The 27,856-nt window shown below is 43.8% G+C and overlaps 1 protein-coding gene across 1 annotated transcript; it reads right to left on the reverse strand.

Annotated features, from left to right (window-relative positions):
• LOC146207638 (solute carrier organic anion transporter family member 74D-like) lies at nucleotides 1-27,787 on the reverse strand. Its single transcript, XM_084589369.1, has 12 exons — nucleotides 27,590-27,787; nucleotides 20,670-20,797; nucleotides 16,495-16,894; nucleotides 13,291-13,619; nucleotides 12,703-12,789; nucleotides 11,391-11,567; nucleotides 10,221-10,385; nucleotides 9,448-9,643; nucleotides 7,193-7,337; nucleotides 5,655-5,830; nucleotides 1,586-1,650; nucleotides 1-1,492 (listed from the first exon to the last, which is right to left on the reverse strand). The coding sequence occupies exons 3-12, from the start codon at nucleotides 16,785-16,787 to the stop codon at nucleotides 1,122-1,124; spliced, it is 2,004 nt and encodes a 667-aa protein (XP_084445495.1). The 5' UTR covers nucleotides 16,788-16,894; nucleotides 20,670-20,797; nucleotides 27,590-27,787; the 3' UTR covers nucleotides 1-1,121.
• Nucleotides 27,788-27,856: the final 69 nt, after the last annotated feature.

The following is a 27,856-nucleotide window of genomic DNA, read 5'->3' on the forward strand; positions in this document are numbered from 1 at the left end:
AATAATTCTCTTTATCCCAATTAAAATTTCCTATAGAAGAGTGTTACGAGAACACTAAACAGTACTTGATAATACTGATGCAGAGTAAACATCCATGCGGAGTTTACTTGCACTGTATGTGCGTCTTTTGTTAATTTTGCTGCTTTGTCTGATGACTGCCTACTATGACTGCGTCGCAGTTATGTTGCATGTTCTGTGAAAGGGATGTAGGAAAGTAACATTGCATAATTATTTGCGGGCTTAGGTGTCATCGCGTTACTATTAAGACACGCGTTTATTTTTTAATTTGTATATTGAGGGAACCAATGTGTTTTAAAAGCGATCTTTCCGGCATTAACGTGCCGGCTGGCCGAGCGTATTTGAAAGCTAAGGCATTCAGCAGCCTATATAATCATCCTTTTGTGCCAGTTGTTTGTTTCTATGAAAAGAAAATAAGCAATAGGAAAGTTGGAAATGCCACTGGTAGTGGAAGGCTGCGCAAGTGGCATTACGATCGCACAATAGAGAGAGAGAGAGAGAGAGAGAACGTATTTTAATAATTCATGAGATGAAAGACGCCTGAAAGATGGCACGCGCATAAAAATTAGGCATCCATAAGGAATTGAGAAAAATATGAAACAATTCCTTGTTTCTATCAGTTCACAATCCGGTAAAGAGTGTTCTGTACACATGGATGACACAACACACCCAATGGTCACCGTAAGGCAGCAAGCACCCTGTCCACAGGAACTGCCTCTGTAGCCAGCTTCGCATACGTAGCTCTACAAAAGCATGCTTTTTTGTCAACGATTCTTTTTCAAAAGACCAAACCACAGAGAGGATTAGCGACATTTGTGATGCAGCAAAAACAATGGCTGCCCAAGATTGCTCATCTCTGACTAAAGATGATAGATATTGTATGTTACTGAGTGTTGATTTTATGCTGTCTCTCAAAGAAACCACCCTCCGAGCCTTCGCGCAACGCTGAGATAAGGAAATGCACTGAAATATTGCTGCTGCTAACTCCTACACATCGCAGTCTGCAGGCAGTTCTTTCCTGCGATCATGAAGCAGGGGCAGGGCATCGACGCTTCTCCTGCGGATTGTTTTCAGAGAAAGCCTCCTTCGAGGCATCATTTTCACTACTCGTCGGGATCATTTGTAGGCACCATATGAAAGATCTCGTTTCGCGTCAGCTTTCTGAAGGACCCCTTCGATGACCTCCTGGACGAAGAGTGGAGGTCAGTCTCTCCTGGCGGCGGTACGCGCCTCCTGTCGGCCAGGAAGCGCTTCTCCCGGCCGTAGAGGTTGCCGAGACGTCCGCTGAGCAAAAACACCACGAAGTTGAGTGCCACGCCAACCATGAGCAGGACAAAGGTGGTTCCGTGCAGTGAGTAGTTGAAGGTTCGCTGGTCATACACCCAACAGTTGCCTCGCTGGCCACAGCTTTCCTCCCACACCACGCACGTTGAGTCCACCAAAGAGCCGTACACCAAGGGGTAGGGCAGGAACGCTGCAGATTTAACAAATTTCGAGAACGCATTGGTTACCCAGTATGAAGAAAATATGAGCGAAATTGCGCTGTCTTTAACGCATGGTGACTTACAGAACAGTGCAAGGACTCCTTCAGCGAAGCCTAATGCAAATGCCTTGTCCTGCTGATCGACACATCTGAAAAGGAAGGAAGCATATATTATGCTACGATTGTGTGGGTGAATATGTCTCTGTAATAAACTGCCGTAATTTAACGTCTGAAACAGGTAACACAATGTTCTTTTGTTTTTGCGATACCCAAGACTCGATGGAAGGTATTGAAAGATCTAAATAAAAGAGGGCACTTGTTTATACTATTCCTTGATGCGAACTTATAAAGACTTGAAACACTGGAGAATAAGTAAGAGACAAGAGTCCCGGGTCTCGAAACCATGAAATTTTCTCTCTTTACCTTTTTTTTACCCCTGCTCCAGTTGTGCCATCACGAATAAAATCAAGCGTCCGTTTTGAGTTGAGTATTTACTGCTGTCCATTTACTATACTGGTTATGCGTCTTGTTAACGTTGTTAAAGAGAAAGCAAATTCACGTTGCGATGTGCGATATTTGTACATGTTTATTATATGATTCATTTGGAGCACACGGCTATTCCCCTCGCAATCATTCTTCATATTTTAACACCTTGTACGAAAGAACAGCACATTTTTGTGTTTCCATAAATTATACTGCGCGTAGTCATTGCATATTTCGTACAGTTTTAGAACAGAACTGTTAACTTTAGGGATCAGTCTTATATGTCCTAGTTGTACATAAAAGCTGGCCGACGCACGTCGTTTTTCTTACGTGTTGTATTTTTGTTATTTGAGCATAAAGAAAACAGTAAAATGACCTGTAGACTAAAAATTCTGATAGCTTTTGGATCTTTGAAGCACTTTTTTTGCATGCAGCAATGACAATGGTGCCTGAAATGGTTTTGAAAGCTGCTGTAAAATGCGTGCACTGTGTGGAAAAGCGTACTTGAGGATTCATACCACCAGAATCATTCAATACCTTCAAAAGTATTGAAGGACTCTGATACCGTGAATAAGTCCTCAAAGACAAGAGAATAATTTGCAAATATTTTATAAGAATTCCCCTTCCCGCACCTCGGGTCACTGTCCGGTGCCTGTCTCTCTCGCGAAACGAGCCAGGAGCCATGTGGCTTATTTCGTTCAGATACTACCATTCTGCCATTGGCTGGTAGAACCAGCACGGTGAGATTCGTAGGGGAGGAAGGCGGTTACACACCAGGCAGGAGAAGGCGGCGCGTCGCTGCTGGAGCCTCCTTATACTGGAGGAGGAGCGAGAGACCAAAATTTAAGAAAAGTAAACAACCATGCCACGGGAACAGAGCATGGTCCCAAACTTTTTTCCATAACTTTCAGTCCCCTCCGGCGTACATTTTTAGAGACCATTTTTATTTGCCTGTAGCTCTGACCGCTTTCTCGCTCTTTGTTTGCTTGCTTGCTTGCTTTCTTGCTACATAAAGCACCCGGAAAAGTCGTGACGATGATGATGATGATGAATAGATTAATATCTTAAAATTTTTCGCTGTCCATATCCTGAAAATCTGATGAGATTGGGGCTACAGTAGTCAGTAAGAACTAGTAAGGGCAAGTCCCAAATATGACACCTAAGAATGAGAAGATCTGCGCAAATTCGACACCTATGCAGACACATGCATCACGAGCGGCAGAAGGGTAGAAGTAAAGCAAGAGTCCGAGCCCTCGCAAAATAACTACCCAAAGACAAGAAAGCGGTCTACGTGGGTGTCAGGGCCTTTACCGAGCCAAGCAGGTTCACGATAGCTGCGTTGGAGACTCAGAAGAAGCCAATTATCAGAACTGCGACCTATGATAAGGATACTGCGGAAGTAGAATCACTGGCCACAGTCATCACCATCAAGAATCAAGATCAACGGGCGAAGTCATCGAATGTAATGATGGACTCTCAACAAGCCTGCAGAGGCTACTTTACTGGAAAGCTTCACGGATGGGCGAGCGCGTAATTAAATGCACTCTTTCATTCATACAGCATAACATGGACTCTTGGAAACTAAAGCCTTGAGAGTAACGAGGTGGCGACCAAGCCAACCCGAGCTTTCATAAACTAGGCGAATCCCCATCCTTACCTCACCTCACTGGACCGTATGCTGACAGACTTGAACATTTTATTCTCGAAAGAAGACATTTTCCCCCACCGCATAAACAACTAATCTCCTCGGACGCTATAGACAGGAAGAGAATACAGACCAACACATTTCTAATCTTCATATAAAATTAGCCCAATATAATAGCCAAACTACTGTTATTGGTGAGTAGCAAGCTTAACGCTCTACCATACCTCTTGGGAATGCCAGGACAAACCTGATAAAACGTTAATAGTGCCAATCCGACATACGTGCATCATCGGACGACAGCCCTGATCAGCGACAAATTGCACCAGTAAGCCTGGATCACCCAGCTAGACCGCAAGTCAGCGGCCGCCACCGGAACGCTGAGTTAGGGGCACTGTCCATCTAACTCCTGCAGATTATTATCTTTAATAAAACATTTTGTCACACTCATATCCTCGGTGCTCACCACTTCAGGGACCCTGAAAGATGCTGCTGTAATAGAGAGCAGCAGCCATACAAAAACGTTTCTGTCGAGCTTGTTCATTTTCTACTCAAGATGTAATCCTGCACAGGAACCGGCTCGCAAATAACCAAAACACAAAAGCAACGTCGGGTTCTCTTAATTAGCACTAACATTCCTACCAGGTTTTGTGTTTCGCCATTTAATGACTAAAACTGTGAAAGGCAACTAGAGACTCACTTGCAGCTCTGATATTCAGCCCGGGAAAGAAACCCTCAGTCTTGTGCGTTTCGAGAATCTGATATTAGCAGGATGCGCAAACTTCACGTGCGGCACCATTTATTTCGATGTGCCATATGGCCATCAACGCGCAGCAGTCACGAGTACATAATTTTTCCAATGCGAAAATTTACACAAAAATTATATGTAACAAAGGGCAAGTTGTACTCGATGACTGTCACGAAACTGTATAGAGAACTAGAAAGTATTCAAGAAATTTTGAAGTGATTTAGATTGTGCGAGGCTGCATCGCCTGAGTGGTTAGCGATAATGTTGAAATGTGAAATGTGGCGGCAGTTAATTTGGATTGTCGGACTCATCGTAATTTGGAATCACTACACGTTTCGTCGGCGCTTGTGCACCGACGGGCAACGCCGGTAATTTTAAAGGGAGCGGGAAGCATGCGCAGCTCACAACTTCTGACTAGCCCTTCCACAATAAAGTTATTTTCACACTGCACCTCAAGGCCGAGGCCATCGCGCGAACATCTGTGTATAAAAAAAAACAAAAAAAAAACGTCTGTATAATGTTTTGTTGCCACTGTGACAACCCGGCTGAAATCAATCGCACTAATTGTGCTCAGGTAACATGACCCAGACGCCGAGTCAGGGCAGAAATGATGTGCTGACAAAGCTCAGTAGACTCCATGCCTTCCACCCTAGCAGCCGAAACTTGGTACTTAGCACACAATAAAAATAGACGCATTTTGTTATGAAGCCACTCCAACCGAGAGGCAAATTTTTTGTTGGAGAAACATGCGCCATCTGTTGTCTGAGAAACCTACTTGTTTTTAGAGGACCCTTGGGAAGGTGGCGCGACATGTTCGCTACTTGGAAGGTCATTTCATTAATTGAACATTTTGTTAGGATTGCAGGGCTGTAATACTGCAATCAGTGGTCCTTAATGACTAGCTAAAATTATGAATGCAGCCTTTATTGAATTAAAAATCCTAATAAAATGAAATACGTCAAAAATTGTAATTGACTGAAGCCACGGTGAAAGAATATCTTACACCGTGACTGAAGCCTTCGTGCGAAGCATTCCTGCAAATACTTTCATGCACATAAGTCGCTTAACGAGTATTTGCCTAAGAGAAGCAAGATGAAGTTCAGCACGGTTACATACATGACCTACTCTTTTACAGAGAAATACGATCGCCGATCGTAACCTGTTGTTTCCAGCACGTGAAATATATCTAAAAAAGTAGTCTTAAAATAGCACAGCACTCCACGGAAGTTCATCAAACGATCTTGTATTTCTCGACAAAGTTCTATTTTCAAGAGTTATACCTGAGTGGAATGACAATCTGAGCCGCTTTCGTGCTGAAGGAGAACCCATAGGCGATGCACAGCAGCATAATATAGAAGGTCAGGAAAGGACAGTCGCTCTTGCAGAATCCGTCTTTTGCCCTCCGAGCCGGACCGTCATTGTCAAAGGCGTCCACGCACTTGCAGTTGTCATATGTCTGAAAAAAAAAAAAAAAAGAACTGAATGAACCTCATTATATAGATTGCACCTCTCACAGTCTTACGAGCATTTAACATGGGAAGTTAAATCCTATTAGCGAATGGATTTCCGAGCGGTTGGCAGTAATCTGTACGGTTCCGCATTTGTATGCAACTTGAGACGCAGCACTTTTACGAGAATGGATGAATGTAAGGATGTTAGGAAGTTCTCTTTGAAGCTGGGTGGTGACTGCCGCTCGCACCATGCTCACCCTTCTTTCTATATATATTTTTAAATTATGCTTCAGCGTAATGACTGTATAAATTTGCTTGACTTTTAAAAAGGTAACGCTTTGTATTCTGATTCGGTGTCCTTACGTCATTACCATCCGAAAACTATTTAGCCCTCTGTTCTCTAGTTATGACGTTCACGTCACGTGAGTGATACGGAAACGGCTATGCGATCGCCCATTTTGTGTTTTAATTCGCTTCAAATTCAGATGAAGCGCGATATTCGGCCGTCATCCCAGACCAAGTTGCAAGGAAAGCAGTCAACACTTTATTTCGACAAAGTGGAAACTGCGAATCCGGCACTAGGGTATTACAAAAATAGTAAGCAGCGGTCGCATGCGGCCTCGGGCATCCCTGAGGCCGCACGCGCCGGATGCTACCACACAAAATACAGGACAAACACAAACCATGACACACCAGTCATGGCACCGCTCTCTGAGAGGAACGATGGAGGCTGCATGCGGCAGCTTCTAACTATTTTTAAACGGCGGGAATCGCTCTTCAAACGTATCGCAGGTGCCGCCAGAGAAATCCGTGGTGTCGGATTTGAGAAGCAACAACCATGCGTTCCATCTGCCGAAAGTTGTCACCGCACGCTTAAAATAACGGTGTGTTGATAGCGCGCGCCGCTTCCTGGCGATCGAGCTATAATCAGTGAACAGAGCGGGCGAAAGTGCTGAGACACTTTTTGCCACCCTCTCGCGCCTTCCATTTACTTTTCAGTTCACTTGTGCATTAACCTTCAAGCATGGCAAAACTCCCAATTTTCTCATTGTGGAACTATGGACAAACAATTTGTAATGCAAGTAGTACCACGCAAGCGCCGAACTTGTTTTAGTCTAAACGGTTCATGATCGCGTAATTCAGCGCTGCAGAAATAAGAGCATTAAGCAGTTTAATAACTTTTTTCACTTTTGTAGAATATTTATTTTTGTATTATATTTAGGATCACTCTTAGTTCGGGACAATACTGAACCAGTTGTTAATATTTGTAAGCTTTTTTTTTCTGTTTTTTGCGCACAGCCAAAAAAAAAAAAAAAAAAAAAAACAAGCAGGAAAAAATGAGATTATATTTAGAAAAATATTCTCACCCCTCTCTCGGCCGTGCCGTTAACTCCTTTGGTCGAACATCCGGCGAAGCAAGGAGAAAAATACGTAGTCTTTCCTTCGCATATCGGGTGGAACACTTCTGTAGCACATGAACAGTTCTGGTTGCAGCTGTTGACCAGGTCTAATCTAAAAAAGAAAATTGAAAATGAAAGAAATTTAAGTTTTGGAAGAGCGCTGAATTGAATTTAATATCGAGGTATTAATTCTCTGAATGCAGCATGAAGGGAGAAAATTAGGCTAACAGAAGAGCGTAACCGCGCCACATTTTGCTCCGCTTCCTAATTCGCACTTTAGGGAGCGCGGTCAAAAGATTGGTCACAAGATTTGGTCACCACCGACTGTCACCAGCGTTTTATTACACCGGTGGCTAATATGATGTATCCGGGCCCACAGGCAAACTTTGAGAAATAAGCGGCAACAGATTCCAAGTTTATCTTGTGGTCCTCACATCTCCGGTACTAAAACCGTTTCTCAGAATACCAACTAGAAGGATTTTAAAAGAGAAAAAACCAGAAAACCGCAAGGTAAGGTAGGCCTCGGTGAACTTATGATGTCACCTATCCTATCCTATCCTATCCTATCCTATCCTATCCTATCCTATCCTATCCTATCCTATCCTATCCTATCCTATCCTATCTTATCCTATCCTATCCTATCCTATCTTATCCTATCCTATCCCATCCTATCCTATCCTATCCTATCCTATCCTATCCTATCCTATCCTATCCTGTCCTATCCTATCCTATCCTATCCTATCCTGTCCTGTCCTGTCCTGTCCTGTCCTATCCTATCCTATCCTATCCTATCCTATCCTATCCTATCCTCGTTTCTCATATCCTATCCTATCCTATCCTATCCTATCCTATCCTATCCTATCCTATCATTCTCTTCGTCTCATGCTCTTCGTCTGTCTGAGGCCAAAGTTTTGTTGAAATGTCAATATCAAAGGGCACTCTAAGAAGCATATCGTATATTGAAAAAAGAGGGAGGCATTGCACACAGTCTTCGCCCTGCGCAAAAATGAGGCGATTTCTTTTTTTTTTTTTTTTTGGGGGGGGGGGGGGGGGGGGGCTTCGTTCCTCTAGCTAGGGAATGGTTTACAATTTGCGGTCACCAACTGTTTACAGATTTGAAATATAAAAAATTACGACACCTGTGCTTGTGTGCGTTTCATAGGAAGGCAGAAATTACGTACGTTATAGCGCTAAATGATATTTTTGGTTTACAGTCTTTAACGTCCCAAGGCGACTCAGGCTATGAGAAATGCACAGCTATAGATTTAGGCTTATGAGTACCTAAAATTAACTAATCAACTTTCGTATTTTAAGATACAATGTTATACTGCGACATTGAACGCCACGAAAACCAAAGGCGAGCCACTTTGTTTTATTTTTCATTCGTCAGCATAGCTTCAGATATGTATACCATCAAAATATGCATATGAAATCTCATTAATCTGGCTTTCACAAATTGCATATTATATCGGTGTCCATTGATAATTATATTGATATAAGTGAAAGGTATATCGATGTCCCTTATTTACTCAGAGGTAGATGCAAAATATATACTAGGTGTCTGTAAAATAAAAACGTTGTTGAGAATTAACTTCCACCGTCCTGTTCACTGTCCAACTTGCTTGGCTGCTTTAGATTCCGAATGCAACAATAGGTATATGTGTGGCAGCGATGTTACCATACTATATATACACGGCCCATGTTTGTTGTCGTTATATCGTGTAAGCCCGCCTTTTCTTTCTTTTCGTTTCAGTTGAGATATGCGTAAATGAAAAAGCTATGTTTACTAAGATGCGCATAAATACGATAAAATATAGTGCTCATGATTATTTCCGTAAAACTTGGGAATACTATAAGTAGCGCAGCAGAAAGCAACGCAGTCACTAGACGCGGTTTAAGAAGCACGTCATCTTTTGAATAACGGGGGGTAAATGTTTGAAACAATAACCAAAAACGTGAAATCACCACCAGCAGGCGTGTGTGCGAAATGATAAGGATATTCAAAGTTTCTAGTAATTAAAAGCAGCGCGTATAGTAGCACCAATGTCTGTGCAGGACTGCTAGACGACAAGAAGAATATTGATAATTAGAATAGAGACAGATGATGGTTATAATTAGACGCCAAAGGCGTTGGCCTTTAATCTCCCTCTGCACATAACAATAACGCAAGTATACCCGGCTCTGAAAGAATTAGTGGAAACCTGACGGAAAGATAAATATACCTTGATCGGAGTTCGCCCTTTTCTCTCAAAGGTGGCTGTGGACAACTGAAAGCCATCAGAGAGATAAAGATTAGGGCAGTGATGAGCTCTGTAGCGAAAATGATGGCCGTTAGTATGCGCGCGGAAGGCCGAAAGGTCTTCATAAGGAAAGCACCAGCCAGTGTGGCAACCATGGCGCATCCGATCGGGAACGTTCCTGCAGAAACGATCGGAAGATATACGACCATTCTAACAAGTATCAACAAACTTTGTTCGCCACATGTGAACCTCTTATTTAAGATCAGTGTTTGAAATGTATTGGAAGCAAAACATTAAATGAGATGAACATAAATAACGCAAACAAAGCGAGATCATAGGTACAAAATTAACTTTTGCAAGACCAACTGGAGTTCTTTTTTATGCAACTCACGTATTTTATACACGCTCTATTCTGACATATCTTCTCACAGGGCACTATATTGGCTGCATCATAGAGTGTTCGTGGAAGATCTGTACTAATTCAAACTGAAGCATAGACTGAAACAAACAGGTACCGCGACGTCCAAATGTTCTCCTTTAAAAACATGCAACGCCCTTTGTCTTACATCGAATTTTTGTTCTTCTGAAGATATTGAATGTATTCAGGGCTGCTCTAGTTGCTACACAGGGGATGTATAGGCGCGAAGAGGAGGTTTAAGGCTGGTCGGAGGTTGACGCGAAGGCGCGTTAAGAAACCATTGAGCACAACACAAGTTTCGCTGCTGAAGGCTGAATAGCGGTTGAAGCTCGCATACCGCTTAGGATTGAAGCCGCACTCGGTGACTGTTGAAAGTGCTCTTGCACGTATTTCGGCACGTATGTGCAAAATCCCAGGACGCCGAACCACTTGAAGACGTGTGCGCACATCTGTACAACTACGATGGGGTTTTTTATAAGCCTCTTGGACGCTTCGAAGGCTTCTGTAAAAGAAATCATGACATTCGTATGAGTGCCACATAAATGAATTTTAGCATGCATGAGACACTCCAGAAAAAGTTGACACCTTTAGTTACATCCTCGTTTATTGATATATACCTAGTGACACACCTCAGAGATATAATTGCTCGATGAGTGATCTGACTTCATATACTGCAACATTATTTTCGCTTCCTGACAGAAGATCACGACATCACCCACCCTTCACTCTTTCGGTTGTTTATTTCAAGCATTACGAGGTGATAAAGTTTTTGTGCTGCGTAGCCGCGGTCACAAGCTGCTTGTACTGCTTAATGCTCACTACAGCGAATTTGCGACATGCGGTTTATACGTCTTGTACTCATTCAGAGATGAAGCTACTATAGATCCACAGCAACGTGTTCATGTTTTAGGCAGCGCTTTCTAGTCAGTACATTCCTTGTCACTGAGAGCAAATTGCAAACTAAGCTCAATAAGGAATAATTGAGAACTATCAGCTAAAAATATCCAATATTCGTACGCTTGAGAGCTATATGATAAAACAGATGCACTGTATTTTCACTCTGCATATGTTCCAAACAGGATTTTCATTTGACATTTTGGGGCTAAGAGACTTGAATTAAGCAGAAGCGGCTATGTTCTTTATTGCAATTTCCCCGTCATTATAGTGGGATTTTTCGCTCATATTTTCTGTACTCTGTACTCTACGGATTAAAAATAATTGAACTAATTTCAGGTTCAACTGAACCTTAAAATGCTTGTTCTAGAGAAATTATTTAACGGAGTCACGTAAGCAATTCAACTGTTGTTGCGTTGATAATGGTACAGAAAATAAAGGCCCGACTCCATGTGATGCGGCTATTCTTACAGTCTGCTGCACACTTTTTATAAACAATGCACAATACCAAAATGCCCTATGCATTAAATTTAATGCCCCTGTAAAGCTTCATAAAATGCTTTAGAAAATATCAGGCGCCTTAGTGTCAACACTCGTCACATGACTGTCAAACCTTTTAGGCTCATGTCTTGTTCCTCCTCGGTCGGCTGGTCGGAATTTTCTTCGGCAAGGCGCCTTGGGAAGAAAAAGAGCGGCAGGGCGAACAGTAGCTGGAGGAAGCCGAGTATGAAGAAACCTAGCCACCAGGCTCCTATCCATCGCGGGTCTTCATCCGCGAAGCCTGGATTGTCTGAGCAAACGAATTCAAATAAGATATCCGTAATACTTTCGCACGATAGATAGTGCGCGTCTATTTAAGCATAGATGCCTGCATTTTACCAGCTATGACACTGTGGTAAGGAAGATATAGTTTTATAGAAAAAGAGTTCAGAATTTATCACTGATCAAACGGCCAAGGTACCAAGAAACCTTTCAATGGTTGTCTTTGCATTCCGGCTACTTACGCCACCTAATAATATAGGATAAGTCTAGTGCTGGGGCAGGTAAACAAGCAAGGTACAAAAATTATTTCATAGCCCCCCAAGCATCACAAATGTTTTTCGAACTTTTCTGTTATCGTCCACCGCGTAACTGTATAGGCCTAACAGGGAATAGCTTTAGTGTGCTGAGTACAATCATTGGATCCCCAGGCTGAGCATCGCAATTGTGTGCGCCTTCGATCTGATTGCCTAGGCTGTTTCGCAAAGTAATAAGCCGTTGTCATAATAATCCACACACTAGCAACTTAAGTACGGTTATTTCCATGCAACCACTGGGACCGTAGCTTTGCCCGTCTCAAGCTCGCAGCCTCAAAAAATAACGAGCATGCAACTAGTAGGGGGTAGGTGAAACTTGGTAGGTGACAAGGCCAGGGAAATGGTTGGTCAGCTGGTGGTGTGAAGTCGCAAGGTCAAGATAAAATGATTGAAATTGGAATAAGTTGCCAGCTCGGGCAACGCTTTCAGTTAGGAGAGGTGAGTTGAGAACCGTCGAATACCGTGTGAAGTCACTCTGATTGGCTGAGCAGTTTCCTGACGTCACAACCACGTGACGCCACGCGAGTAGTTCAAACTGAGGCTGGATTAGCTCAGTCTATGACTGACCAACGACTGACCATGACCTATCATGACTGCAATAAGGTCTTGACTTGCCTTTGAGTTAACCTTTGACCTTGACCTCAACCGGGAAACAAACCAATACTCCTCGGCACACTGGCATTGATCTAACCGGATTAAACCTCTTCTAATTTGTATTTACACTTCCTTAGCAATCATTCCAGTGTCCCTTTCCGTAGCAAGGATACTGCCGGTCACGACTCCGGATTAAGAGTGTAATTGACGGCGAAAAAAAAGATAACAGGAATCGTGTCATGAGTAGGTACTCACAGTATGGATCTTCGTATATCGCGAGAATAAGGGCTGACAGGATGAATCCCAGGCATGGTCCACATCCACGAACAACTGTCATGATAGCTGTTAAAAAGACAAAAAGGCGTTTTGTAAGGACGCATAATGAAACTATGCTTTATTTTGTTTTCATTGAAGTGCAACGCACAGCAAACTGGCAGGTATCCGAATCTCAGCTTCCGTAATGCTTGGCTTTTGCATTTATGGATGTGTGTAAAACGGCACGAGAGAGGAAGCATCAAGGTTATAAAAGTAGTCGATGCAATCGGAAACGATTTGTATGCCCATACGGCAGAAACAGAAAGTTAATGGCACGCGTGCTCTGTTAAAAATAACGGACGGCTTCATTTTGTCACAAGCTTTTCGTACACAGATATAGTTGATCGAAGCAGCGAGTGAAAGATAGGAATCTAAATAGCGGCCTCACTCGTTGCACAGTTACACTTGCTATTGAACCTTCTGTGGGAAACTATAAAAGACTTCTCATCCTTGCCTCTAAATGTTTTATCTTTTATGCAAACCTCACCCTCGCTTCATTATCCACAAGAACAGGGTCTGTGTCCTCACCCATGTAAACGGCCGAATTCTTCTTGCGAATGAGGTCGTCCAGGTAAGCGGTGCCGGCCGAGTAGTAGACGGCGGTGCCGATGCCCGTGAGGAAGTTGCAACTGACCAGCAGGAGCAACGCGGGAAGCGTCTCGGTTTTGCGCGACTGGGCGCAGTTGAGCTCTCGGTAGCGCCTGTCCTCTTCCTGGTCGTGGCAGAAGTGGTTCAGGTCGGACTCGACCTCCGGGTCCGTCATGCTGAACGCCTCGTCCGCCTTGCCGAATAGCCAGTAGGGCAGAGAAGCGAGCAGACACGAGGCTCCCATTAGAACAGCTGCGCCGCCCACCCATCTGCAAAAGGGAGACGACGGCTGCTGTTTCGGTGTGGTGATCTTCAGCATGAAAGAGCAATGATGGATGCTGCTTCGATGGCTCGATCTACAACGGCTGTCGTCACAGTTGCTATGGCAACTGTTACGCGCACGAGCCTTCACAAATGTAGAGCGAAGAGCGACGGATAACCAGTCTTTATCAGTTCTTATTATGACACACCACACTCTCACCCAGTTTATACCCAATTACGACAAATGATTTCTGGCTTATGACGTCAAGTCCCGTTACGTGACTTTACGTGTCTCTACTTCCGACGATATGTTCTTCGTTGTATGAAACATGTTAGGCTACCGCTTTAATAAGTAAGTTGGAAATCAAATCGGGTAATTTGGGTAAAGTGCGGGTCGAACCCAGGGCCTTCGGATAACGAGACGTGCACGCGACCTATAGGTAACAAATCATCGTTGGTACAAGCTCAGGAAACGTGGACCTAGTGAATGCGCGATGTTGTCAGTAGCAATGATAGCGATAGTGGCGGCAGGTGGTAGTGGCGTATGACCACGGTCCCTTACATCGGCCAGAACAATGCGTTGGGACGACACTAGTAGAAAATCTTTAAGGACTGACTCAGTATGACGAAAAACGGGCCATGAATGCGTTCGCTTTCACAGCATTAAGTTAGTTTCGTAACTTTCTTGTGGCAGACACAAATTGGCTCACGTTGCAATTATCCCCGTGGTCGGCGCAACGAAATGCGTGAATATGACGGAATGGCAGCAAGGTGTAAATATGAAAATAGGTGACTTATTCTTTCAAGCCTATTTTCTTGCACCATTAAGTACTCTTTTCGAGAAATTCACATATGCCCGAGGTTCAAAAATGCAGATAAGATTCAGGCAAAAACCTTAAACAAAGATGCAAGATAAAAACTGTAAACGTTAATGACAATGAACGAAATTCAATCCCACTGATAATCCGGGCTCCAGGCAAGACGAAAGCTGGACTTTGAGGCACTTTTGATTACATCCATTTGGGGACATGTTTTCCTACTTTCTAAATGGGGATTTTTTATCTACGGGCTTTTTTTCCGGGGCAATATTTTCCGGGGACATTTACTTAATTCCGCAACCTTTGTTCCGGGGACGTTTATACCGGGACCCTCCGAAAACCTACTTGATCTTTACTTGATGAAATCTAAGCTTGCCCTGATTCTGACAATCGGCCTTAACATGGAAGTCTTCTCTGGGTTCTTCTCGCGCAGCCACCTTCCGGCCGTGTATCCTCTCCAGCCATAAACCTCAGTCACTAGGCTACCATTTCCTTCAACTCTCTCTTCCTTTCCTCTCCTTCCCTTGCCTTAAAAATAGAAATATTGATTCCTTCTGCCTGTCAGTTGCCAACCCTAGCAAGTAAGATGCGGACGCCGTCCTTGAAGACAACGACGAAATGTTTATAAGAGAAATGCGCAATAACTTAGACAGGACACAGGAAGAAACACACACAACAGTTCACGAGCGCTCGTGAACTGTTGTATGTGTTTCTTTCTGTGTCCTGTCTAAGTTATTGCGCATTTCTCTTATATGCTATGCAGAACCAACTAGCCCGACAACACGCCTTTCTGGACGAGATGCTGAAGGACGAATTAATCACATTTAAAGGCCTGAAAGGAATTAGTGGTGGCATTACAAAAGGGAATCAACGGTGCACCCGTGAAATACTGGATACCCTCTGGTGTTCTAACGGCACAAGATTTCTCGTGGCCTGGTACTCGGATCCTCTAGGATGAAATGCTTGCAAAAACACCTTTCACAAATATTCTCCAAGATCAGTAAAAGCGTGTTCAAAGAAATACTACAATATAGCGGCTCTCAAATCAACGAAATTCCAGAACTGGCGACCCGCCCGCAAGAAAATGGTCAGTAATGCTTTTCGCATGTCATTGACAGCGGGAACACAGGAGTTATGAAAATTAGTATATTACTCAAACAAATTTATTTTCACTTCATGATACCACACAATTTAAATAAAACTCATGCAATATTAAATCGCATAAATGTATATAAGCTATTTAATTCTTCCTGCAACAATTTGCAGAATGATACTTTCCCTCAAATGAAATAGTGTCTGCACTCAGTTCTGCATTTGCCATAAAGACGATCACATGCTTGTGTCTTAAATAATACTTTGAGGATTCTATTTTATGCAAAGTGTAGCGAACTTTGTGTTTATATGCTTTATGCTTGCTGGTGAATGTATTCTCTTTCAGTGACGGTAAGAGTAGAACATTTACTACAACAACAGACCTTACGTGCTTTGTTAGCAATTTTTCGCCTTCGTGTTTGTAAGTAACCCCCTACAGCAACGCTCAACAGCCGATATTGGTGTTTGCATCGGCTTAATAAATAAATAAATAAATAAATAAATAAATAAATAAATAAATAAATAAATAAATAAATAAATAAATAAATAAATAAATAAATAAATAAATAAATAAATAAATAAATAAATAAATAAATAAATAAATAAATAAATAAGACAATAATGGTTACGAAAAGGCGCGGCAGTGTTATTTTTTTTTTTTAGTAGCTTCCGCTTGCGTAAATAAATATACGTAATTAAAAAAGAACAACCTCCTACATCTCACCTCTATCAGAGGCGTTGACAAGGTGTGTCGATACCTGTAGCCTCTTGCCGACCTACCACTAGTATAAAGTAGAACTGTCGCTCTCTTTCTCATCTTCCTGTATTTGTCGCGTCCCACTCACTCTGTAGACGCCTGTCTGACATACATAGAGGCATATTATTTTATTCTCTTTTATGGTTGTTTTACCATATTATATGTCTGACATACACTGTCTTTCCCAAAATGATGAGGAAAAGAAGGGCGCCCTACCTTGGCCGGTGCCTCTTTGGACTGTATGTGCCGATGAAGACACCCAGGAGAATAGGACCGAAGTTGTCCGCGAAAAACACGAAACCTGCTGTACGACTGCCATAGGCGAACCGCCTTTCCAGCGTCGTGTTGACGCCAATAAGGTAGGAGTAGTAGCAGCCTTGCAGGATGCCCAGCGCCGAGAAACAGATCATGTAGCACACCGGCTTAGTGAAGAAGGCCAGGAACGTTCGGAATGCCCCTTTCTCCTCGGCCTTCTTGGAGCTGCCGCCGCGCTCCGTGGTTGGAGCCATGACTCGACAGTCGTGAAGAAGGCTGTTTAAAGGTTTTACTTTTTCTCCAAAATAGTTGTCCCTTTCTTGCTCAGGTGACTCTGATGGTACACGGGCAATGACGATGGCTGTAAGAATTAGAAATAAAAACATGATGACTATCAACTCGAAAGCAAAGCGAGTTCGAACTGCACATTAGATAAAAACATATTCGGGCCCTATGAGCTTAAATGTTATATTTGCTGTGCATGTCTTCAGCGAACCTATTTATTAATACAGTTGGTGTTTTAAAAGCTGTTCGTGCAAATGCAAAAAGCCTGTGAGAGCTAAGGAGTAAGACATAATTGGGATGGGACTAGTTTGAAAATAATTTAAAATTTAGTAGAGCTGCTTTGTTCGAAATTTATGCCAACACAGTCAGCGTATACGCACACAAAGACGGTTATGCGCGCGCGTTTACCTATTCATATATGTATTCGTAATTGTGTCAGGGCAAATTCGGAGCGCCGCTCTTGTACAGCACTCACGTACCTCTCTACCAACGTTGCAGTTGCATACACAGGGTTCAGTGTCCGGCTACAAATGTGCTACGGAACGAAGAAGACGGTGCACCAAGAATGACTTCAAACACATAGACAGGTCTTTGTGAAGGTCTTCTATAACGCTCCTTCTACTTCGGGCGTTGAAAACATTAGGCTGTTCTCAGGAAGATATCCATGTTTCTCGGCCTAGTGTGCCGGCGCTTTCAGTAGATAATGCTTACAGTAGAAATAGACCAGGCCTTCAAAACATGTATATACAGGTACTTTGTTCTCCCCAATTCAGAGACTGGATATGCTAAACAGGTGGCATTATCTACAGAAATCTCCAATTAATGCAGCCACTGACTCAAATGTTTACCACAATCTAGGAGGCCGGTTATGCTTCAGCTTAAGAGTGAAACGCGATAGCGCCTTCTTATTCTTTTCCCCGTTTTTCATTTTACTGTACGTAATTGCAGTGCGAATGCAGATGCTTCTACAGCTCACTCACTCACTCACTCACTCACTCACTCACTCACTCACTCACTCACTCACTCACTCACTCACTCACTCACTCACTCACTCACTCACTCACTCTCTCACACACACACACACACACACACACACACACACACACACACACACACACACACACACACACACACACACACACACACACACACACACACACACACACACACACACACACACACACACACACACACACACACACACACACACACACACACACACACACACACACACACACACACACACACACACACACACACACACACACACACACACACACACGCACACACACACACACACACACACACGCACGCACGCACACACACACACACACACGCACGCACGCACACACGCACACACACACACGCACGCACGCACACACACACACACACACACACACACACACACACACACACACACACACACACACACACACACACACACACACACACACACACACACACACACACACACACACACACACACACACACACACACACACACACGCACGCACGCACGCACGCACGCACACACACACACACACTTCGAATGAACATGTTTCCCCCTTACTTCCCGAGAGTTCCTGTGGTCACACTGTGGGCTTTTTCTTTTGAGCTGTTTATTCGCATACCGGCACTACAAACGTATAAAAGTCGAAAACACAAAATGTCTGCAGGGTTAACTTCAAACATATTTGTAACGTTTTTAACGGAAGTTGTCTAAAAAAACAGCGGGCAGGGTAATAGGACACCGAAAAGGAGAACATAGGCGCACCGTTGTATCTGTGTCTTTTTGCGTGTCTCCTGTTAGCCTGCGCGGTGCTTTGCCAAGAGCTATGTACCAACTGGTACAGGTACTTTCAGTAATACATAAGAGGGAGAAAAAGTTTTCCTTCGCAAATGAGAACAAACGTTTACAGTTCTTTTTTTTTTTTTTTTAACCTGGAACTTCAAGTAAGTCTCGAAAGCTTTCAAAAAGACGAAGGCACGAGATGCATTGTACTTCTGTCATATTCTACATCCTTGTCTTTTTGAGTGCATTCCCGTCAGGCATTATGGTAGACCACATTGATCGAGGGCTACCATTACTGAACTTCATGCCAGTAGCAAGTGCACAATTACACGGTTCGTAGGTAAGCAACGTGGTCTGAGTACTTGTGACCAAGGTTATCGACGTGTTTGCCTTCGTTGATGATTTACTACGTACCTTCGAGGTTTGTTGTGCTCTAAAGTAAGCTGACACTCTAGATAAATCTTGCTTAGTGCGCGTCAGTGCAAAGCAACAGAAAAGCGTGAAAATGTTAAGGCCGGTCTTTTTTTTTTCATATTTTGATGCTGCAGACATCATGTAATTGCTTCCAGATAGAGCTAAGATACAGGTGATGGAAAGGCAAAGCTTTCGCCACTTTTCTTTCGCGATGACGGGTCATCAAAAAGCTTTTATGTGCTAGGCTGAATGGTGGGGACTTTGGACAACGGACATATAGAAATAATGCTCAGAGTACTGCGAGAGTAGAGCTGAGAAGACAAGAGCTGCGTTCGGCGCCGTCAGAACCTTGGAGGAGCCATTAGAAGCCTTCAAGAGGGTCCCCTATAAGTGCACTCTCAAATGTCGCCTGCCACAATAATATCTGTACACATGTCTCCTGCTCCTGATTTAAAAGGGTTTAGAAAGGGCTTACAGGTACTTCATCCAGAATGGGCTCTGTTCAGCAAGAATTCCGGAGAAAGCTCAGCATAATTGAAAAAAAAAACAAAAAAAACTTGCAACCTGTCTTTCAAACTAGCCATTGTACGATGCACTAGAAATCGTAACAGTGAGGCAAATTTAAAATCGCAGTGAAGTGACACATTAGGTACGTGCTCGAATTGAGGTTGATCTTTATCTCTAGCGGCATTTTATTATAAGTAATAAAATAGATTAAATATGCGCCAAATTCAAACCAGCCTGAACGAATCTGCTCACAGTCTTTGGATGGAACATGCAGTGCCCACTTCGCCTGATAAAAAAAAAAAAAAGAAAAGACTAATGAACAAACATGCCAAGTCATATATACATTTAAACTCACCGATAATATAAGCAGATTTTGAGAGTGTATTGTTGCAGTGTCGTACACTGCGTACCTATTACTTAAATGCAATAAACTTTCTTTACATTTGACAAGTGTACTAAGAGCGTTAGAATTGTGGCGAGTGCCGTTCTGAATCGTTAGATGGGTACCAAATATATATGCCTTCTAACCTTTCCTGAATGTTTGAAGCCACTTGGTACGTATAAGCTGGACAGGCATGCTCTAAAGGAGTGCGGAAGATGGGGTAGTTATTAGTAATATAAGTTGGACAGCAGGCATGCTCAAATGGAGGGGGGGGGGGGGGGGGGGGGGGGGAAGCGTTAGTAGTAAAAATTTGAACATTCCTTACATTCCTTATCCTCCTGAGAACGCCAAGCATGTAATTACTCGAAGGGACTGTTCCTGATGGCCACCCTCAGCGGTATGATCGAGTAATAAAACATCAAAAGTAGAAATATTTTAATCTTGATCTCAGATCCAGCTACACCACTGAGCTCCAATATAAACAGAATAAGTTAGACAGTAATGTTAATTACATACACGTCAAAAGAGAGCGGTAAAACACAAACACACAAAAAAACGGAGTGCCGAAGCGAAGGTGCACTCTATCTTAACATGACAGTGTTCAGTCTCCAAGGCCCTGCCCGGGCTGATATGCGTCGAACAGTCCTCACAATGCAAAGGGCGTTCCTCCTGGAAGCAAAAAAAGGTTTCTTCCGCGGCTCCCGCCTCCTTTTATGTTTGCTAAAAAGCGTTTAGCGTCTTAGAAGGATCACTTACTTTATGGCGACGACAGGCCGGCCCATTCGCAGCACAGTCAGGGCGTCCCAACAGAGGGCTGCCGATTTCCACTCCGATTATCGGGGAGAGAGATACGGCACTACGCCGTGTCTCCGGCCTGGACAGCCCTAAAAAAGAAAACACGCTCTCAGTCCCGGTCGAAGCACTCGAACGGCACTCGGGCCTTCTTATCAGCATGCCTAGACGATAACTGGCCGCGCTGCTGATCTGGACTGACGCACGGAGTCAGCATAAGGGAGACATATGATTCAGCAGCGAGTATAGATCAATGCGACAAAACAGTGGCGGTCGCATATGTCGTATATCATGACCTGCCTCATAAGTAGAGCGTTGGGCTCCAGCAATCCCCACGCACAATTAATCAATCGGATTACAGAGTATCTTAGAAGTATATTACAGGAAATATGAGCAGCTTACCAGGGATGAACATTTTAAAATGCAAATATTATTCCTTTGCGCCCGAATGAAAGATCACCTTCCCAGTACTGAAGAATACAAGTTCCAGCGCGCACTTCTCGAATCAAGTGCTAGCTATATAAAATACAGAAAGCGTGTTGTACGATCCCTCACATCAAACACATACAATCTATAGAAGGTTTGGTTTCGTTTATGGAGAATAACGTCACAAAGCTACTCAGGCTGTGTGCGACGCCGTAGTGGAGGGCTCCAGGAATTTCGACCCCCTGGGATTTTTTTTAACCGTCACTGATATGATGCAGCACACGGGCGCCTTGCTTTTCGCCTCCATCGAAAACCGACTGCCGCAACCAGGATTCGATCCCGCATCCTTGGGTACAGAAGTCGAGTGCCATAACTACTGCGCCACCGCGGTGGGGCTCATATCTGTGCCCCAAAAATACAAGGAGCATACTGGCAACAGATGACGGAACGATTTTGAATTTTTTGAATTTTTTTACTGGATGCGTATAAGTATATGAGAGCTTTTTTAAATAATTTGCTAAATTTGTCCAATTTGGTCATTTTATGAAACTGAAATGTTTTTAATATATCTAGCCACCTCTTATATCGTCCTGCTATGTTTGTGTGAGTGATGAATTCGTCGAAACTTAGAACCTAAATCTTAAATTAATTCGAATATTTTCAATTTCTTCGTATAGCATGTTTAGGGAGACAATCATGCGAGTGACTGTGGAGGAAAGGATCTCAATTTTTATACTGCCACACTGCTCCCACTTCGGCAATGTTTAAAAGCATGAATGGGGGCAGAGCGCCATCGTATGTTCAATATTTTCCGCAAGGCTGCGCTAGCTTTGACTTAACGCGTAATTGTAAAGCATTGGAAACTTCATATAAACTGGAGGTATAAGCATTTCGATAAGTATCAGAACAATTTAGATCTATATTGTTACTGGATAACGAAATCAGCATGCAAAAATAACGTCTCCAAGTCCAGAATTCACACAGGTGGTGGGAATGGAATGGATCGATAGCAACATCATTCTACATCCCTCTAAAGAAGCGGCGAAGGTGTTCAAATTAGAGGTTTTTCTGCCAGATAGGACATTTTTTCGCAATAGCATTAACAGCCTCCTTCTTCATGGGCGTGGCCCTGGCCTGTGACAGTTGGCAGTTGACGTGCCCGTGCACTGGCTGTTCGTTGTGCGCTGAGAAGTCACGAGGCCATGTGACATAGCCGAATTCCCAGGCTCTGGCAACTGGGCCTTCTCTATTGAGATAGGAAGGCGAGATCGGAATCAAGCCTTCCAGGACCCTTGGATTCCGAGTTAGGCACATTGTCCCTACGTCATCTTGACATGTTAATATGGCTTGGATAAAGAGATACTTTACGTTCATGTCGGGTCGTCTTTGATCTAATGGGGTGTTTTAAGACTGCATGACAGTGAGTATATGTGGAATAATAAATACACAGTTAAAATACTACTTATTAAACGAGTAGAAAATTGAACGGTTGCCGACAAGGATCCGAAAAGGGTGTGCAAAACGGGAGTTGTTAACGATACCCTGTTATGCCCTTAAAAGGCGGCGTTTAAGCATTCCGATCGTTCCTGTATGGCTATTTTTTTGTTCAAGTGTCGGAACTCCATCGAGTGTTCTCTGGGCTATACCAGTTCTGAATGTAGAGAGCATTCGTGGGAGTAGTTTGCGCCCTGCGAATTTCACGTCCAACGACATCCAATGGGCAGTTTTTCTAATGCAGGATAGAAGCGGCATTTGCGAAGCGCTGCTGAAACCTCACAGCAAGTCAGCAAGCATGGTGGTGCAACGTACAGATTACTTGACACTTGAACTGTAGCTGTAGTCTGACGTTTGACAAGGAATGAAGCCACTCTTTAAATAATACGCTCGCGAAGAATCTGCAACGTTATTAACAAAAGGGAACAAAGAGGGGAGCTAGATAACCACAGATTCCTGCATTCATTCGGCCCCTGGAGGCGAGGGTGAAAGTGCAGTTAAAAAAAATCCACGTTGCTGATGAGCAGCGCTACCGTAATGCAAACCTACCAGAACAGCGCTCACGACACCTTGGGGGGAAAAAAAAATAAACCGAACGAAAAAAATCAATTCTCGAGTGTTCTACAGCGCGTGTCGGCACAGTGGCATATCGATCGTCTCATAAATTTTAGTCGTGTTCTAGCAATCGGCGCTAGAGATATGATGTATTTCTCTTCTCCGCGGAACGGGATGAAAGTGAAACGGACAATCTTTCGCCTATTATTTCTTCCTTGGTAGCAAATAGCTTCCCCTGACCTTTATAATATTTGGATAGGTTTTCGTTTATGGGGTTTAACGTCCCAAAGTGACACAGGCTACTAGAGACGTCGTAGGAGAGGGCTCCTAAAATTTTGACCACCTGGGGTTCTTCAATATGCAATCAACTCGCACAGCACACGGGCGCATAGCTTTTCGCCTCCATCGAAAAGCGGCCGCCGCGACCGGGATTCGATCCCATATTCTTGGGGGCAACAGTCGAACACCCTAACCACTTCGCCACCGCGGCGGGGTCCTTCCTAAGACACGAAACACGCAGCTCACGCTCGTGCTGTCGTGCGTTCGCATTAGCAATGTCGGCACACATAAACAGTAAATTCCTAGCTGTGACAGCTTGACCGTAGAGCATTTTAAGTTCTTGAGACTAAGGACGCCATCATCAAACGCGTATAAGGAACCAGTCTACAACGATCGGCTGAATGCTTTGCCGATCAGGCCGCGTCTTAACGGGCCAGTGCCCCTGCGGTCATTTTCTGACCGCGCGCATAACGAGCGGGGCGGGGCCTATTGTGTGATCGCTCTCCTATGAGGCATTTCACTTTCCGCATTCCAGCTTGTCGTATCTAAACAAGCATAGGTTGTTTTCTCGGCGACATGCCTCTCACGACTAGCGGGGAACTGAGCCGCCGTCAGTAGCTTTTTTGTTTTCATTTTGCTTAGAAATACTGCGAAATTTGCCTGTGGCGTTTCCCGCTTACAACGTGCTAATTGGTTTAAGTACATGAGATTCAAACTTTACCAAATATAGCAAAGTAGCAGTGAATGATTTACATACTTATACAAACGACGCATTCAGAATTACCTTGTCCTCAATCAAACAACCATCATTTGAATTAACTGATGATTATATCGAAATCATCAGTTTATCCATGCCACTATTCATAGTGAGACATAAAGCCCGAGCTCATTTTTAAAATTCATAATCTTGAAGGCTCTTTATGTGCCTCCTCCCTCTGACTCCATATTGTTATAACGTGGTTTCGTTTTTTAGGTGCGCTGTTACTGACAACTTAATTTGCCCAGATCTTGCTGTAGTATATCAGTTGCCTTTACGCTGTGGTGATAGATGATTGCCCTCGATAATTAAGCCCTATACGGTTAACATTTTAGTGCGCTCGAACAGCTCTGTCGCACAGCATGACCGTATATGTCAAAGTGACGGTGCGCGCTAAACTGGACCGTAGACTCATGGAACAAGCTGTTTTGAGGGAAGCACGTAGATTGCGGATCCCCAGGACATGTTTTTAGGATTTATCTTCGCCTTGTTTTCTCAGCCTTTATCTCAGCCTCCCTCGCACCTTTTCGCCCCTTTCAGAGAACCCGGTAATACATATGCACATGCCTCCCATACGCTGGCCTGTTCGAAAAGGTATTCAATATTGAAAGCTGTTTGGCACTGCTCACGCTGCGGTGTGGATGTCCCAACGCACAGAGCTTCATTGCGTGACGATTTAAATATTGCGATTATCCAATGTGATCAGCAAAAAAAAAAAAAAAAAAAAGTGAGTGGTCGTTATAGTTACCTCGCCTTCGGCAAACCACCTAGAATTCCACTCCACAGCCTAGACATCGAAGCACAGAACCAATGCCGCCGAACCTGCATCGGTTGGTCATCTTTGTTTATGTTAAGCAGCGCTGCCAGACACAGAACTTTATTCAGAGTTGCGAACGTCTGTCAATTGACAGCGCGCGTCACAGGAGCAAGCGTGGGAATGGGGCGTCGCGGTGGCTGTTTGGGCGGGCGAAGCTTTCATGTCCACAGGCAGTTGCAGTGCTGTGTGTCCCTGATGAATTTTCTTTGCTGTTTGTGTAAAGTTCATTTTTATCCGCCTTAATTTTTTATGTCCAATTCAATTAACCCTGTTATACTGAGTGGCCCAGGCTGAGAAACTTTTACGCACTAGCGTATACAGCTCGTTTGGTCTAAAAGGCATTACCTTAACCTAGAATTCAGAAAAACGTGTCGGAAAAAATGAGCACGTAATTTTGTATCGAAACGTTAGTGACGCCCTAAATATTTGAGTAGCACTCAGGGTGATGCGTACCATTTCGTTTCCCATTTAGCAAACTACCCTCTAATTTGACTAACCGGTGTTAGTCAATTTGAGCTGGAATCAATTTCAGATAGCGATCGAACCGATGACATATGTATGTACGTCCAGATGCATGCTGTTCATGGTAAGTGCAGACACCCACAGAGAATTAAGAATTGAGATGGGTACTTCGCCTTTTTTCCCCCGAAAACCACACGAACTAAAGACACTTTTTCTGCCAAGCTCTGTTCCAGTCTCTCAACACCTAACTCTGCGGAATAAAAAGGAGTTGTTAAAGGCGCGAAGATTATGAACCTTCCTATTTTTTATTTTTCAGTTTCTTATTACACCCTCCGTAACATTTCACCACCCCCCCCCCCCCCCCCCCCCCGCAGAGATGCACGCAGTGAGGTTGACCGTTATTGCATAGTTTTTCATATCGGCTGAAGCTATCCGACAGGAAATGAATTCCCGAGCTTTGACAGGAAGTGCCGCTGAATGAGCGCCATCAGTATGCGCAGCTTAAACGTCAGCGGGGATGAACGTGTGGTCTGAATAATTGCTGCTCCATACAATGAATGCCTAATAATATTGCGCATGATGAACGATAAACGTTAGCAAATGATGGTCAGGTGCGGATTTTAAAACTGTCTTTGAAGCGATGCTCCTGCCGGAATTACGCTTTACGTTCTTGATGAAAAGCTGCTCCCTGGTCTCAGTGCAGCACAGGCCACAAAGCTTCATGTCGATAAGGCTTTTATGCTTACAATTATCCGGCACTGATAAACAAAAAAGAAATTAACATTTTTTTTTCACAGACGTGTTCAGGAATAAACTATGAGAGCTAGGTCGCAGTGAAAAACAAGGGGGAGGGGGGTGCAAATATGTAATTACATCAGAATCATATCACTGGCTGATGCAATGTGCTCGTTGTTTCAAGCACTAGCACATGGATATCGAGCATACAAATTTTCGCCCTACAATTTCGTTGCCTGGATGGGGAGCACCTATTCAAAATGATTCAAGTATATAGGTTAAACACATAAATCACATAAAATGAAAATGATAGGGAAATTATAAAATAATCTCGATAATAATGTATTGGACACGGGCAGCGAGTTTACGAGGTCACTTCTCCACAGCGCAAGCGACAGCAGTGAAAGTAGATAAAACAAAGAACATCGACCCCCCCCCCCCCCCTCCCCGCTGCAGATGCAATGTCAGCGATTGATGCGAGCTTATCTACAAAGATAAGACTTCTGATCCTACAACGGCGCTCACGCTTATAGGTTAAGAGAACTTGTCCCCGTGCAAGTTGGTTTCATTCCACTCCTAATATTCAAAGGCGCGAATACCACGGGAAAAAAACAGTAATGACGACGGGACAAAGCGCCTTACTTCCAACTAGAAGTTTACTGAACCCACAAAGCATACGCTTCGATGCTTCGTCCCGTCGTCTTCACTGTGTTTGTAACGTGTTATTCGCGGCTTCGTGTATTAAGAATGGCACACTTATAGGGTCACAAATGGAAGTGGCAAAACAAAACACACCAATAACACCGCATACATCGGCACCTTTAAATGAATGCAGTGCACCTTATAAAAATAAATAAATAAGTAATTGGTTCACAGGAAGGGAAAGGCACAGTATCTGTTACACTTACTCTGTGGACACCTGAACCGCGCCGTAAAGGAAGGGATGAAGGTGGGAGTGAAAGTAGAAAGAGAGAAAGGGGAGCCGTAGTGGAGGGCTACGGAGTAATTTCTACCACCTGGGGATCTTTAACGTGCACTGACATCGCACAGCACACGGATGCCACTTCGTTTCGCCTCCATCGAAACGCAGCCGCCGAGGTCGGGTTCAAACATGGGTACTCCGGCACAGTAGTCGGGTGTCTTACCACTGCACCACCCCGGCGGGGAAAAGTAGTGCACCTTCCCGTTTTCACAAAAGAGGCCAAACCCCTTTAGAGGTCGCAATGGTGATTGGCGACTTAGCCGCACTGGGCCATGTGTCGTAATAACAGTGCACTTCAAATAGGAAGAAGTTTCACAATTTTCTACGCATCACAAATGCACGCACGTTGGAGAAAGGAGCCAAAAGATACAACTTACCTTCTTTGCAAGTTTGCAGTGTCTTTCCTGATGGCCAAGAAAGAAGCTACAAATGATCGCATAGGACCCTTACTACAAAATCCCGCATACTTCGGGGCTTTACTCTTTTGCCAAGGAAGGAATGCTGGAACACGCTGAGCTAGTCGCCCAGTGGCAGTTGCTATAACTCTTCCGCATTCGGACAAGTCGCCGGAATTTGGAGTCCTTGGCACTCGGCAAGCTGAGGGCAGGGTCGGAGAGCGCAGATACGCTGCCTAATTGGGGTGC

This window comes from Amblyomma maculatum, chromosome 1 (genome assembly GCF_055883805.1).
Source record: "Amblyomma maculatum isolate TAMU_Amacu chromosome 1, ASM5588380v1, whole genome shotgun sequence".
NCBI lineage: Eukaryota > Metazoa > Arthropoda > Arachnida > Ixodida > Ixodidae > Amblyomma > Amblyomma maculatum.

What these genes read in the sequence shown, in the direction of transcription:
- LOC146207638 (XM_084589369.1), bottom strand. Translation starts at nt 16,787, where the DNA reads ATGGCTCCAACCACGGAGCGCGGCGGCAGCTCCAAGAAGGCCGAGGAG. An exon ending in CCAAAGAGGCACCGGCCAAG is followed by an intron (nt 13,620 to 16,494) that starts GTAGGGCGCCCT and finishes TCCCTTTTGCAG; the next exon opens with ATGGGTGGGCGGCGCAGCTG. An exon ending in GAATTCGGCCGTTTACATGG is followed by an intron (nt 12,790 to 13,290) that starts GTGAGGACACAG and finishes TCTTTTTAACAG; the next exon opens with CTATCATGACAGTTGTTCGT.